We start from the raw sequence: 16,232 nt of genomic DNA, 5'->3' as shown, positions 1-16,232 counted from the left end.
ACACCAAATAATGTATTGCACGGAAGGTACCGAATCATTACTATTTCTAAAATACAGAAGCAAACGTCCCAGTGCTTTGTCTTCGCAAACTCCAATATTCAGCAGTGTTCTGTGTTGCAGATCTGTACACTTCAAATGCAAGTCTAATGATACAAACTAATGTGTGGGAGACCTCATCGTTAGGATCATGTCCATTTTCACGTTAAATAGTATCAACGTTAAATGTTGATGAGAAAAATCATAGGATTTGTATCTGAAATTTCGCTACTTTGTCTGCAGAGTTAACTCGTGCTATAATCTAATTACTTTTATTGAACGTATTTTCCTTCATGTAAATTCAAATAAATTTTTGCTTATTGATATTAATTTTTACTGATAAAATATTACAGAGTACCTGTAGAACAATTTTTGTCCGTATATCCAGAACGACATACACAGTCATAGTCATCAATTTTGTCTATACATCGACTACCATATTGACATGGCTGGTTTGAACACTCATCTATATCTGAAACACATATGAATAAACTTATCATAGATACCAGGACTAATTTATGTAAATACGCCAGACGCGAGTTTCGTCTACAAAAGACTCATCAGTGACGCTCGAATCCAAAAAAGTTAAAAAGGCTAAATAAAGTACTAAGTTGTTAAATCATTATGTCGGCTATTCTGAGATTTGACCACATGTTTGCATCATTTGCTTTACCAAATTAATGTCAAATTGTCAGAAAAAAGGTTATGTCATTACATTATGACTTTTACCTCTATATTATAGTATTGTACTTGAGAACACAATATTAAGCCTGTTATCTATGATAAATATTGTTCAAATATATAATTTACACTCAAACAAAGACAAACATTGACTTTATGGTCTTAAAATTTCAGGCTAGACAGAAGTTTTTTCATTATTTTTTAAAGACTATTCTTAAATTTTTTAGAAATGTAAATTTGGATTTACAAAAATATTATAAATATCACTGATATGTTCAACCAAAATAATGGCAATATTTGACCAACTAAAAACAGTATTTTAATTTTAATTATAAGATTTATTTTCTTATTAAGTTTGGGAATGACTTATTGCATTTCCTAAGTAAGTATGAGATATTTTCACCTCTCATTTTACATTTATAGGACTTGACACTAAAACTAATGTGTTTAAAAAAAATTTCAATAATTTATATTATACTTTTTATAGACCTCCCCCTTTTTAAAATCTATCTCGAAGTTCGTTTTTTTTATATTCTTTTCTATCCTAAAATCCAGTTATGCTATAGCGAACCTTTTACAGAAGACTATGGAAAAATTAAATAATCATTTCTCATTTGGTACTTACTTCCATCACAATTTCGCCCACTGTAGCCAGGTTGACAGGAACAATTGTAGTTATTGATCAAATCATGACACGTGCCTCCATTTATGCATGGACTACTTTTGCATTCATCAATATCTGACATTTATAAACAAAAATAGAAATATAAAATTATAAAATTAAACAAAAAGCAGAGCAATTTTATATAGATATTGTTATTCTTTTCATAAGTTTAATCGAAAATATTCTGTTATGAAAAAAAACCCCACCTTCTTGTCATAAGTGAAAGTTAGAGGTGGTTGCAAAATAAAACAATGTTAAAATCATAAGAAACGAGTAACCGGTGAAAATAATGTTATTCCAATTCTTCAACCAATGCATACAAACAACATAAACTTAGTCCTCTGTGCAGTGCAATATTTTATCCTTTTTTTCGCATAAATTTCGTATGATCGTCAATTTGTTTTTCAATCGGTCAGTGTTGTTGAGTAATATGACAGGTAATTAAAGTTCGTGTTTTGAAGCCGAAGTTTAACGATTGTCACCTGTTTGTCAACAATCATAAAAACATGAATATTGAGCACGTGTTTTACTTGTACAATCAGATAATAGTCTATTTTAAGGACACACATGCGTATTGCGATCACCGGACTTTTTCGAGATGGGTCACACTAAGGTTACTTTGCATACGGAAAATAAGTACCTGTTATTAACACTAGACACTCTTTGATCACTATAAATGTACCTGTTTCACAAACTTTTGCAGTATATCCCGGGGAACATTGACAGACAAATCCGTTCACCTGGTCATGACAGGTAGAACTATGCTGGCAAGGAGTACTGTCACACTCATCAATATCTATGCAAAATGGCATTAAATGTAAAATGAGACAATAAGTTTTGAACTTGTATCTTTATATCACAAACGGAATTGGTACGAACAATCACTTACATGATTAACCTATTATATATGTCTGATCCCATCTTCGTCAGACATGTATTTTTGTGCTAAGTAATTGCAATTGAAAACATTTTACAAAATCAAGGTGTACCGATGTAAATATGAATAGATAAGTGTAAATTGATACTTACTTATGTATTTCTACTCTGTAGTTCGATGAATAGCATTCCAATGTCAAGCATAAAACAAAACTGATTATAAATAGAATGTTTCAACAAAAGAATAGTTTAATGTATCTAATACCTTTAATACTAAAATGCAATGTATGGAAAGAGTTGACAAAATATCTTTTGAGATTATGTTTATTTAAATATTCAAAACAATAAACAGTGGCATTTAGCTAATGCTGAAGAAATGATAATTTATACAAACCCCGAGAACAATTGTATCCCGTATAACCAGGTACACAGGTACATGTGTATAAGTTTATCAAATCGTTGCATAAGGCTCCATTTTTACACGGGTTTCTGGCACATTCATTAATATCTAAAATGTAATTCAACTGAAATTATTTTCAAGACAAGTAAAAATTTAAAATGAAAAGTGAGTACAGCACATAATGATGGCGCCACATAAATTGATTGTTACTAAGTTTTGAAAGGTTCTGGCGTGTAGATTATATTATATCAATAATACTCTAAATAAAAACACGTATTTCAAATGCCCGTCATTACACAGGGTAGTATACGATAGGCTATTATGCGAAAAAAGAAAAATTATGCAAAAGGAGCAGTTTATGATGAATGGCTTGTCCACGTCCAGTGGCAAATTAAATGTATTATAAGAAGGAGAACGTGTTAGTGCGTAATGAATATGAACCCTACTGTGAAATTGATCGAAATGGCAGAATTTTAACTAGCTAGTTATCAAGGAAGTAGGCCTCAGAAACACATGTCAAACCTACTCGGACACATTATTCTGACTCCAGGCCGACCAGTCTTTGTTAATACCCCTAAATGCGGCGTGCGAAGCAGAAAAACAGCAAATACCAGTTTACATTTTGGTTTGGTGGGGTAGAGATAAAAAAAAACGACCTCCCGCACTCGATGATAACTAACTACTACGGGACAAAACAACCAGACTCCAAAAACATAATGAAAAAAAATTTATAATCATATCCTTTATATGAAAATAAAAGCTGTTCTAGGCAATTTTTCAATAATATACACATACATAGGTAATACATGAACTTGCATCTTGTTTATTTTGTCCATTATAATAAACCTTCCCGTTTTGAAGTATGTGGTACTATACATACCTGTTTCACAATTCAATCCATTATATCCTAAATCACAATTACATGTATAACCATTTATCTGATCTAGACATGTGCCATTGTTCAAACAGGGATTACTAGAGCATTCGTTTATATCTGAAAAATAAAAACGACTGTCACAAAAAATGAAATTGAAGATTTTAACGACTATTCTGGTATTTAGATATCTTAGACGGCGAAAGTAGATCATTTATATCACATGTTGGATTGGACAGCGACAACGTTTGTTGCATCAGTAAATTAGATCAAAATTAGAGTCAAAATTATGAATAATGTTTTAGCAAAAGGCAAAACACAAAAAGGCAACAGTAGTGTACGGCTAATCAATAGCGATCATCATTGACAATCATACCACATCTTCTTTTTATATATGCCCAAAAAGAATTTCATAAATCATTAGAAAGCTGAATTTTATTGAACTAATTAATAAATCATGAACTCATGCACTCTCTGTTGATTGATAACGCTTGACTTGTCAGCTTTTTCATAAACTTCCCTTTTTGATTTTGCAGTGCAGTTTAGTCTTTTATTATACCTTTTATTGTAAACTTCCGATTATTTGGATATAAATACTTGTCTAAAATATAACCTGACATTTTACATATATATGGAGAGAACAAATATTCAAATGATATAATAAAATCAAATTCTGCATTACCTGTAGAACAATTCTTATCTGTATATCCTGCATGACAAATGCAGTCGTAGTCGTAGATTTTATCAATGCAACGTCCTCCGTGTTGACAAGGCACAGATAGGCATTCATCCACGTCTGTTAAGGGAAAAAAAGTTTATATCCAAAATAATTTGCTTTTCGAATTCATTTCTCTAAAGACATTAAGGGCATACGATACAGTTACAGGGGAGGTAATAACGTTGATAACGTAAAATATTATTTTCGCGACGTCAAAGTGTGACATATCGGGAAAAGATATGTATGTGAAGTTAGCAGCCGGTTCGTTATTCGTTATTCGATATTCAATATCCAATCGGCTGCTAGCAGCCAGTTTGATATTCAAAATTTAGTGAAAAAAATACAAGATAATTAAATACTTGATAACATAAAAAGCATGATTTTCATTTTAAAAAGACTGATAAGATACGTGGGAAATCGTTAAATGACCTTTTCAAGCTGTCGTAATTTCTCGTCGTAATTTCTCGTTGTCCTCGAATATAAACCCTTTTCCATGTTGCATATTTGTCTTTATGTAATAAAGAGTTTTGTCAATAAACGACTTCAAAGATGTACTTTTGTGTATAATATTTCTTAAGACAAAAAGAAAAAACCATAACTCTAGAATTATTTATAACTATAAATAGAAATATATATGGAAAGCCCAAAAAACAAAACAAATCATTCGAAAAATGTCAAAATCTTAGGACAAAGGGCACAGGGTAATGGTGAGAGCCCCCTGATCTCTCAATCTTTCTAATATTTGACAGACATTTAGTCAATAGGTAGATACAAACGTGACTAAAAGGAATTTGGGTACACTTCCTGTCTTCTATGTTTACGGAGCGCCCAAAGTGCCAGTTGGATATTCAAAATATATAGCGAAAACCTACCCGAGACCGCTTAAATGAGGTTGAGACCTCCCGGGTCTTTCAATGTCCATAAAATTCAACCAAATCATTGACTCTGTATATATAAAGGTTGTATTAGATGGATTTACCAGAATAACGTCATCTTCTATATCTACGGAGGGCTAAGATTGTCACTTTTCAGTCGAAAAATGTCAAAATCTTAGGACAAAGGGCACAGGGTAATGGTGAGAGCCCCCTGATCTCTCAATCTTTCTAATATTTGACAGACATTTAGTCAATAGGTAGATTCAAACGTGACTAAAAGGAATTGGGTACACTTCCTGTCTTCTATGTTTACGGAGCGCCCAAAGTGCCAGTTGGATATTCAAAATATATAGCGAAAACCTACCCGAGACCGCTTAAATGAGGTTGAGACCCCCCGGGTCTTTCAATGTCCATTAAATTCAATCAAACCATATAATCTATATATATATAGAGAGAGATTGTCTATATATATATATAGATTGTATTAATAGAGAAATGTTCTTGAACGGACTGTTTGCTCCAGATCAGATTAGACCAGAAGCCTAGTAGAATCGAGGACCTTGTTTCAGGTACAAACTGTCACCATAGGTTGAAGTTAGCTTGGCGGGGAAAGATAAACAGACCTTTACCACGCACCTTCACACAGCTCACACAACCACCCCTTTTGATGTAAAATCCAGGTCCAGATGCATTGTTGGCGGCTATTTCACACAGGAAACTTAGGGCTCCAAAACCTCATTGTGGCAGATTTGTGTTCGCCAACATAGGAAGGGCTCGCATTGCCCTTCCCGCTAACATGGAAAGGAATCCACTTTCTTTTTGAATGTTTTCTTCAATTGGGTAGTGCTCATTATCAGAGACATACCACTAGAACCTTTTTGTAGGAGCTTGGTGATCTTTTCAATCTGTCGCGTGTTTACCTTGCAGGTTTGTGTGGGATAAACGAATGGTGACAGGACTGCTCTCTGTGATTTATTAGCTTGACCTTTTATCAAGTTCAAACCGTATTTTGATAGACTATTCATTCATTCCTCACGAAGATGAAAGCGGATGATGAGATGTTTACTGCGGAGATTGATATGATCGCCGTCTTGATCGGTGAGGTATGTCTGCATGCGAATGATGGCTGTCAAGGTCACGGGTAAGTACGCCATGTTTTTGTTGTGTTTGAATTATCTTTACCCCGGGATCGATTGCGAGGGAAAAGCTGTAGATAGTGGAATGTTGGGTGCCGTTTACGTAGCTTCCATTGGTGATGCCACTGTTTACTAGGATGCTGTTGATGCTTTGTTGATGCTAACAATGCATTAACCCTCTTTGTAACCGTTTGTTGACCGATCAAATGTGTTGAGCTGTCGCTTAAATCCCAATATAGTGTTCTATTCCATAAATTGTAGTTGGGGGAGGGGTGAACCACCAGGTAAGAATGCGACTATCGTTTCCAGAGACAAGGATGAAACCCATCTTTTTGGGTCTGTGTTGTCGATGATTTTCTGCAACAGTATGGTGTCCATTTATTTATTAAAACACGACGTTCCGTCCGATTCGAACTGGAGGACTTCTACGGAGATTGCAAGTGCAAATGCTTCGGTGTTGGAGGGAACATTACGCTTGAATTCCGATGACGAACTGCGGCTATAGGTAAATGAAATCAGAGGGAAAAACGGCATTCAAGTGGACGGCTGAGTAGCGTTCAGCTTTGAGGGTGACATGGATATTTTGCAATCGACAGTGATTGAACACGGTAGTATTGTGGGTTTTATCATTATCTCTGTCGGTTTAATTTGGAAGGCAACGATGATATATCTAGGCTTTTCGTGACCACTATTGGCAGCTAGGCGGCAGTTACACTGTGAGGCTTGGGGAATGGCTATGAAATCGCACTGTATCATGCGAACTCCACAGTGGATCTTGGATTTATTCTGGATGGTTTTGTACAGTTGCATCTTGTTTTCGTCTGCAAGAGTGACGTGAGGGAGGAACCAAGAGATCTTAATCAGGATTATGTTTGCCAAGTTATTGACGGCGGCTGCCCTAAGAATGGTATTTGCATCTGAATTGCGAACTAGTGGCAGTTCGTGCCTGAACCCGTACACTATTTTGTTGTAATCATCCCAAAATACGTTTCAGGGGGATGACAAACGAGTACGATCCTTTGTTAGTGGGCTTGGTGATAATGTATCCATGGCAGGCTGCAAATCTAGTGTTCTCAGCCTCGGCATTGGTGGAAAAATCCTTATGCCACAGTTGGTTGAGACCCTACGAGTTAGAGAAGTCGTCGGGTAGGTTAACATTCCCAGCATAGTAGTGGCGATGCCGGGGTCGTTAATGTGTTCAATCTGCTGGCCGGAAAGTCGATAACAGATAGTTTTGAAGAGATACATGATACCATTGTGAATGAGATTAACGTCTGCATATGCAGTACCGTCGTGCGTTTGAAGTCGCCCTTCCACCAAGAGATAACGCTCGGTTGAGTGGAGGAACAGGTCCTGCAATGTTGATTCGGATCTCCTCTCCAGAGTAGGTAAGTTGGGCGCCGGGTTAAGGTTCGAATTCGTGAACCTGGTATTAATATTTTTGAAGACTTTCATCGAAGGTCAACCCTTCTGTGATTGTAAGGATGTCAGACATTATGTATTTATTTATAGCTTTGGAGGAAGTCGTGAATGGTTGCGATTCCTCGACCAGAGATGAGATTGTTTAACTGGGTTTGGTTGTGGGGCTTTCTGCGTTTAACACTGAGCTGTTGATTGGGCTTGCTGCGTTGGACACTGGGTTTTCGAGGGCGGTTCACTTTGTCAACGTCATGGTCGGCGACTTTGGCTACCACCTTTTCAAATCCTATCATGGCTGCATAGGTGGCAGCGATCATAGCCTTACTTTCCAAGGTCTTGGCAGTAGAGGTGATGAACATGCGACCAGCGATAACGGCGATAGTGTCAAAGCAAAACCTTTCTTAATTCTTAACATTTATTTACAGAATATTACGATGGGGTTGCTTATATTCTTTGATGCTGATGTGTTCACCTTTCGTCATGGCATCGAGGATCGCCACAGTCTCGTTGCGCACACCATTGTTTCCAGCACAGTAGGCAGCGTTGCAGCGATAAAGGAGCTGGTCAAAGTCGGAGCGTAGAGATACGGTTTGAAGTCCGCTATAATGCTTATCTTGCTTTAGATGTGCGACACAATATTCGTCCACTTGTAACTCTTTATCGCCTTCGGGTTCTCGAGAGGGTTAATTACCTTGATACATGGCACATGGCACCGGAACTGCTCAGGATCTCTGCATAGTCAACAAGTTCTTAAAGACGTCGGGCTCGAACGATTCTTGTTTCTTTTTCACCATGAGTTCCCAGAGGTCAAGGGTTACTTTGTACCTCACACCTTCCACAAAAATATTATCGCCGTCAGAAGTAACTGGTTAGCTTCCGATGAAGATACCATCGTTTTCAGTTCGCGATCCAAAGGTGTGGTATGCGGGAGGATTGTTACTGAGCTGCAAACACTGCTGTGCTCAAGGTCCGAGGATGGTGTCTGTAGGTGCTGCAATGGGAAATGGGTAGTCAAACGGTGGAGGAGGGAGGGCTGTCACTGCTGCAGGAAGGTATTAGATCGTTTTAGTGATCGGTGAAGCTGCCTCTTGCTGAGCCTCAACCACAGGCTTAATACATTGAAAAGGTCCCGGATGAGTACAATCTTCGGGAGGCGATGCTGCATGTTACTGGCTCGAATCTTTCGCTTGATCTCTTGCAACTCCCTTGCGAGCGCCTCACACTGTTTAGGGTCTGTAATCTTTATAAACTTCATTATTTATAGCGTTGTCGTGAACTCCCCTAAGCGATTGTTTGAACGCCCCTAGGCGTTGGTTTGAACAGGGTACCTTTCCTGAAACCATAGACATTACCCGCCCACGTCCACTTGTCCATCTGATGAGTTAAGCCACTTTCAATGATGATGATAGCTCGTTCTTATGTTGTACTGTTATACCACTGTCCCAGGTTAGGGGAGGGTTGGGATCCCGCTAACATGTGTAACCCCGCCACATTATTTATGTATGTGCCTGTCCCAAGTCAGGAGCCTGTAATTCAGTGGTTGTCGTTTGTTTATGCGTTTGTTTTCTCGTTTGAATAGTTTTACATTGTCTTATCGGGGCTTTTTATAGCTGACTATGCGGTATGGACTTTGTTGAATGCCGTACATTGACCTATAGTTGCTAATGTTCGTGTCATTTTGGTCTTTTGTGGATAATTGTCTCATTGGTAATCAAATCCCATCTTCTTGTTTATATACACCCCAAGGGTGACTGGGGTATAGAAATGTGGTAACTTGGTCTTCTCCCGACCGACAGTAAAACGCTTGCCGAATTGGGGCGTCCGTTTGGCTGTGCGGGATGTATCAATTTCGAAGTCACGTCCGGTCAGACGGGGGACGTTATATCCGATGCCTCGTTTAAAGAGAGTGCCACACTCTTTGCACGTTAAGAACCCTTGCAACAACTCTTTGAGGAGTCCGTAGGTTGCCTGTTGCAAGGCAAAATTTCTGTCCCTATCCAATACACTCATTTTCCAGTGGCAGTCCAAATTTCCCCGACCATCATCCCAGATGGCCTCTATTGCATCAACCTACCTATTGTATTTATTGTGAACTTGTTCTCGTCCTGAATATGCATGAAATATTTGCCACTGAACGTTAAGCAAACACATGCATTTCTGCTCGTTTTTCCATAAAATTTAATTGGAAAGATCGATCAATAAATCTTTGTTGATAAACAATACAATAATTTATGGACCTATGGGTGTTACGGATAGGGAAATACGGACTGTCAAACAGATAAATGCCATATAAAACATGCTAAAAACAATCTAAATGTTCATATAATCCCATTAAGAAGGCTATATTATTCTTTAATTATCTAAAAATTAGGGATGGCAACGAGTACTCGAGTACTCGATCGGAAGACCGAGTACTCGAGTACAGTTTTAGTACTCGGATACTCGTTTGTCTGCTATACATCTTGAAATATTATGTTCTCTTCACATTTCCACTCCCTTTAGTTGCGTTGAAATATCACATTCGTAAAACTAATTAAAACAATTAAGAGCATACATATGTTTATCATAAGGCTTCTATATGTTATAGTAGTACCAGCAAAGTTCTTTTCTCCCAAGGGAATGTTTTCGTGTGCACTACTTGTAACAAAAAAAATGTAAAGTCTTGAAATTGTTGACCATATCATATTATTAAACAATTCATCTTAGAACAAAATCAGAGTGACATGCGGTAAACCATACGCAACTGATAGGAGACATTTTTAACGGTGTTTGTACATAGATTAATATTTTCATGGATTACTAATTAACTCATCACACAAGCCGTAAAACTTATTTTTGTTTGTTAATCAAGACTTCTATGTAAACGTGATTGGTATGCGATTAACACTTAAATTAATTTGATTACACAGTATTTGAAATTTACCTATAATTGTTTAATGTACAATTAAAAGATAGGCGAATATATGAGAGCGGCATTCAAACTCAAAAGTCGAAAAACTGCTGACAACGTCGTGGCTAAAAAAAGAAAATCAGACAAACGCATGGTGCCAAATAAAACTAATCAACACAAAACAAGTAATACTGAGAGGCACGAAAAAGCACAAGAAATTGAAGACCAATATTCTTGATGACTAATTAATGAACAAGTCGTATCATAAAAAATACCAACTTCCCAGGAACAGATTATACATATTTATATTGTCTACTGTGTCGGACCTTATATTCAAATATTATTTTTTTTATTTTATTGAAATTTGGTTCATGTACACGTACACAAACAAAGATTGGTATTATGATAGATATGGTATTTGTAGAAACGGCGATCTGTAATTCATTGTGAAATTGTCACAAACAAAACCCAAAAGAGCAAGCTATGTTTGTAAATCGTTTGACTTATGGTTATGAAAGGTTATAACAAAAACACTGCATCCCACCTTAAATGTAAACTTTTTACTAGACGTTTAAGATTCATCCGAGTACTCGCGAGTACTCGAGTATCTTGACCGAGTATCCGAGTAGTAAATTTCAGATCTTTTGACATCCCTACTAAAAATCTATTTTATTGTACAAAAACTTTCATATTTAAAAAATTCACCATGACCATAATGCGAAACTAAACTTCTAACTGTGTATTTCTACCTTATATTTTTTGGTGTCAACCTTATCTGTAAATCAAAGCACTCAAAGTCCGCTTACACCACCAAAGGGACTCTCATCGAGTGGGTGTTGTTGACAAAGGTCATCTGGTATGTCCCTTTTTTGGGCAGCTCGATCTTGACTGTCTTGTGGATGACGCAACACTCTTTGTTGGTGTCCAGGACTTCCTTGCTATAAAAGCGGGTCAAGCACCTGCCTTCGGTCAGCAGTAAGTTGAGTTCTCTTTCCCGTTGTTCACCAACGTTTGAAATGCGCAGCGGGTATAATTCACTATCCTCTTTCTAAATACATTAACCGCCAGGATGGAATTGGCTTTCTCAAATTTATTAATATCCTTAAGGCTAACCAGATTGAGCACTGTGTAACCCTGTCTGTTTGTTTTGGGTCTACCTCGTTATGGTGCAAGGTCAAAAGTATTGAAACACTTCTCGCCGTTATTTTTCACATTGATTACAGCCTTCTTGGCTTTGATCCACGCCGGCCCATAGGTCGGTTTTTGTTAAAATTGACTTGAAATTTAACAATTGCCTTCGATGTCCAGCCACTTTTTTCAGAGGTCTACTGTCTTTTCTCCGATCTTTTCATCCATCTCCTCAAGTGTTTTAAGCAAGTCCGTGCACGTGGTAGAAGTGAAAATCGAGTTTCCCTAGTATAAAAATCCCACGTTCTCATCATCCATCTTACCTGTTTGGTTAATCTTCACAGTGCAGCATCATATTGACTTTCTATCCTTTCAATGCCCAATCGTCTATAATTTCCATCCTTGAGATTCAAGAGACCTCAAGGAAGGTCTGCACCTCTATGTCAATAATTGGGGTCATCTTTCAGTTAGTAAATACATCCTATCTTCTCTGATCTTTTCCGGTAATATCTACAGTAGTCGATCTTTCGACATACTTTTAACCCCTCGCAACCCATGCTGTTTGACCTGGGTGATAATATCCTTCCTCGTATAGGGTTGGGACAACGCTCAAATAATGTTGGTCTTCGTTCCGATCAACTTAATCAACTGATCTTTCCTTATCTGGGAGTACTATCGGAGGTGCTTCATTTTGATAATACCTCTCAGGGCTTTCAACAACTAATTCGAGCTTATTTTAGCTGTTGGATCCATGTCTTTATCCTAACAATCCAAATTAAAATCAATTTAGGTCACCCAAAACCACTATCCCCAATTCAATGGTTTTTAGACCCGGTTTTTGATCTTTCTATCCTATCGTCCATATAAAAAAAAACCTATAAAATTCGTGGTAATCATACCCGGTGCGCTTGGTTTTTTCATCCAATAGCTCATAATTTGCAGAGCTCAATTGGGTCTCTCTCTTTGCCAAGACTGTGGTCACCTGCTTGCTTAATCTCGATCTCACAACCTCAAGTCGGGAAAGTTGCCCCTTCCAACATAAGGTTATAATGTTTGTCTACCTATTAACTAAATCTTTGCTTAATATTAGGCAGATTGAAAGATCAGGGGGCTATCACCATTGCCCTGTGCCCTTTGTCCTAAAATTTTGATAATTTTTAAGTGAAAAGTGACAATATAAGCCCTCCATTGATATCGAATATGACAATATTCTTGGAAATCCTTCTAATACAACCTTTATATATACAGAGTATATGATTTAATTAAATTTTACGGACATTAAAAGACCAGGGGGGTCTCACACTCATTTAAGCGGTCTCAGGTAGGTTTTCACTGTATATTTTGAATATCCAACTGGCACTTTGGGCGCTCCGTAAACATGAAAGACAGGAAGTGTACCCAAATTCCTTTTCGTCACGTTTGTATCTACCTATTGACTAAATATCTGCTTAATATTAGACAGATTGAAAGACCATGGAGCTATCACCATTGCCCTGTGTCTTTTGTCCTAAAATTTTGATAATTTTTAAGTGAAAAGTGACAATATAAGCCCTCCATAGATATCGAATATGACAATTTTCTGGGAAATCCTTCTAATACAACCTTTACATATACAGAGTCTATGATTTAATTAAATTTAACGGACATTGAAAGACCAGGGGGATCTCACACTCATTTAAGCGGTCTCAGGTAGGTTTTCACTGTATATTTTGAATATCAAACTGGCACTTTGGGCGCTCCGTAAACATGAAAGAAAGGAAGTGTACCCAAATTCCTTTTAGTCACGTTTGTATCTACCTATTGACTAAATGTCTGCTTAATATTAGACAGATTGAAAGATCAGGGAGCTATCACTATTGCCCTGTGCCCTTTGTCCTAAAATTTTGATAATTTTTAAGTGAAAAGTGACAATATAAGCCCTCCATAGATATCGAATATGACAATATTCTGGGAAATCCTTCTAATACAACCTTGACATATACAGAGTCTATGATTTAATTAAATTTAACGAACATTGAAAGACCAGGGGGGTCTCACACTCATTTAAGCGGTCTCAGGTAGGTTTTCACTGTATATTTTGAATATCCAACTTGCACTTTAGGCGCTCCGTAAACATGAAAGACAGGAAGTGTACACAAATTCCTTTTCGTCACGTTTGTATCTACCTATTGACTAAATGTCTGCTTAATATTAGACAGATTGAAAGACCAGGGAGCTATCACCATTGCCCTGTGTCTTTTGTCCTAAAATTTTGATAATTTTTAAGTGAAAAGTGACAATATAAGCCCTCCATAGATATCGAATATAACAATATTCTGGGAAATCCTTCTAATACAACCTTTACATATACAGAGTCTATGATTTAATTAAATTGTACGGACATTGAAAGACCAGGGGGGTCTCTCACTCATTTAAGCGGTCTCAGGTAGGTTTTCACTGTATATTTTGAATATCCAACTGCCACTTTGGGCGCTCCGTAAACATGAAAGACAGGAAGTGTACCCAAATTCCTTTTAGTCACGTTTGTATCTACCTATTGACTAAATGTCTGCTTAATATTAGGCAGATTGAAAGATCAGGGAGCTATCACCATTGCCCTGTGCCCTTTGTCCTAAAATTTTGATAATTTTTAAGTGAAAAGTGACAATATGAGCCCTCCATAGATATCGAATATGACAATATTCTGGGAAATCCTTCTAATACAACCTTGACATATACAGAGTCTATGATTTAATTAAATTTTACGGACATTGAAAGACCAGGGGGGTCTCACACTCATTTAAGCGGTCTCAGGTAGGTTTTCACTGTATATTTTGAATATCCAACTGGCACTTTAGGCGCTCCGTAAACATGAAAGACAGGAAGTGTACCCAAATTCCTTTTCGTCACGTTTGTATCTACCTATTGACTAAATGTCTGCTTAATATTAGACAGATTGAAAGACCAGGGAGCTATCACCATTGCCCTGTGCCCTTTGTCCTAAAATTTTGATAATTTTTAAGTGAAAAGTGACAATATAAGCCCTCCATAGATATCGAATATGACGTTATTCTGGAAAATCCTTCTAATACAACCTTTACATATACAGAGTCTATGATTTAATTAAATTTAACGGACATTGAAAGACCAGGGGGATCTCACACTCATTTAAGCGGTCTCAGGTAGGTTTTCACTGTATATTTTGAATATCAAACTGGCACTTTGGGCGCTCCGTAAACATGAAAGACAGGAAGTGTACACAAATTCCTTTTCGTCACGTTTGTATCTACCTATTGACTAAATGTCTGCTTAATATTAGACAGATTGAAAGACCAGGGAGCTATCACCATTGCCCTGTGTCTTTTGTCCTAAAATTTTGATAATTTTTAAGTGAAAAGTGACAATATAAGCCCTCCATAGATATCGAATATAACAATATTCTGGGAAATCCTTCTAATACAACCTTTACATATACAGAGTCTATGATTTAATTAAATTGTACGGACATTGAAAGACCAGGGGGGTCTCTCACTCATTTAAGCGGTCTCAGGTAGGTTTTCACTGTATATTTTGAATATCCAACTGCCACTTTGGGCGCTCCGTAAACATGAAAGACAGGAAGTGTACCCAAATTCCTTTTAGTCACGTTTGTATCTACCTATTGACTAAATGTCTGCTTAATATTAGGCAGATTGAAAGATCAGGGAGCTATCACCATTGCCCTGTGCCCTTTGTCCTAAAATTTTGATAATTTTTAAGTGAAAAGTGACAATATGAGCCCTCCATAGATATCGAATATGACAATATTCTGGGAAATCCTTCTAATACAACCTTGACATATACAGAGTCTATGATTTAATTAAATTTTACGGACATTGAAAGACCAGGGGGGTCTCACACTCATTTAAGCGGTCTCAGGTAGGTTTTCACTGTATATTTTGAATATCCAACTGGCACTTTAGGCGCTCCGTAAACATGAAAGACAGGAAGTGTACCCAAATTCCTTTTCGTCACGTTTGTATCTACCTATTGACTAAATGTCTGCTTAATATTAGACAGATTGAAAGACCAGGGAGCTATCACCATTGCCCTGTGCCCTTTGTCCTAAAATTTTGATAATTTTTAAGTGAAAAGTGACAATATAAGCCCTCCATAGATATCGAATATGACGTTATTCTGGAAAATCCTTCTAATACAACCTTTACATATACAGAGTCTATGATTTAATTAAATTTAACGGACATTGAAAGACCAGGGGGATCTCACACTCATTTAAGCGGTCTCAGGTAGGTTTTCACTGTATATTTTGAATATCAAACTGGCACTTTGGGCGCTCCGTAAACATGAAAGAAAGGAAGTGTACCCAAATTCCTTTTAGTCCCGTTTGTATCTACCTATTGACTAAATGTCTGCTTAATATTAGACAGATTGAAAGATCAGGGAAGTAATCACCATTAACCTGTGCCTTTTGTCCTAAAATTTTGATAATTTTTAAGTGAAAAGTGACAATATAAGCCCTCCATAGATATCGAATATGACAATATTCTGGGAAATCC

The 16,232-nt window shown here is 37.1% G+C and overlaps 1 protein-coding gene across 1 annotated transcript in view; it reads right to left on the bottom strand.

The window, feature by feature from the left end:
- The window catches only part of LOC134710922 (uncharacterized), a 153,259-nt gene that overhangs the window by 48,734 nt on the left and 88,293 nt on the right, over positions 1-16,232 (bottom strand). The window contains exons 63-68 of the mRNA XM_063571338.1: positions 4,214-4,327; positions 3,538-3,651; positions 2,652-2,765; positions 2,064-2,177; positions 1,343-1,456; positions 395-508 (exon numbers count right to left, since the gene is read on the bottom strand). Coding sequence (XP_063427408.1) covers positions 395-508; positions 1,343-1,456; positions 2,064-2,177; positions 2,652-2,765; positions 3,538-3,651; positions 4,214-4,327 — 684 coding nt within the window. The remainder of the gene's footprint in view (positions 1-394; positions 509-1,342; positions 1,457-2,063; positions 2,178-2,651; positions 2,766-3,537; positions 3,652-4,213; positions 4,328-16,232) is intronic.

The sequence above is a fragment of the Mytilus trossulus genome, chromosome 3 (genome assembly GCF_036588685.1).
Source record: "Mytilus trossulus isolate FHL-02 chromosome 3, PNRI_Mtr1.1.1.hap1, whole genome shotgun sequence".
NCBI classification, from domain to species: Eukaryota; Metazoa; Mollusca; class Bivalvia; order Mytilida; family Mytilidae; genus Mytilus; species Mytilus trossulus.
This window is presented reverse-complemented; position numbering and strand designations above follow the sequence as displayed.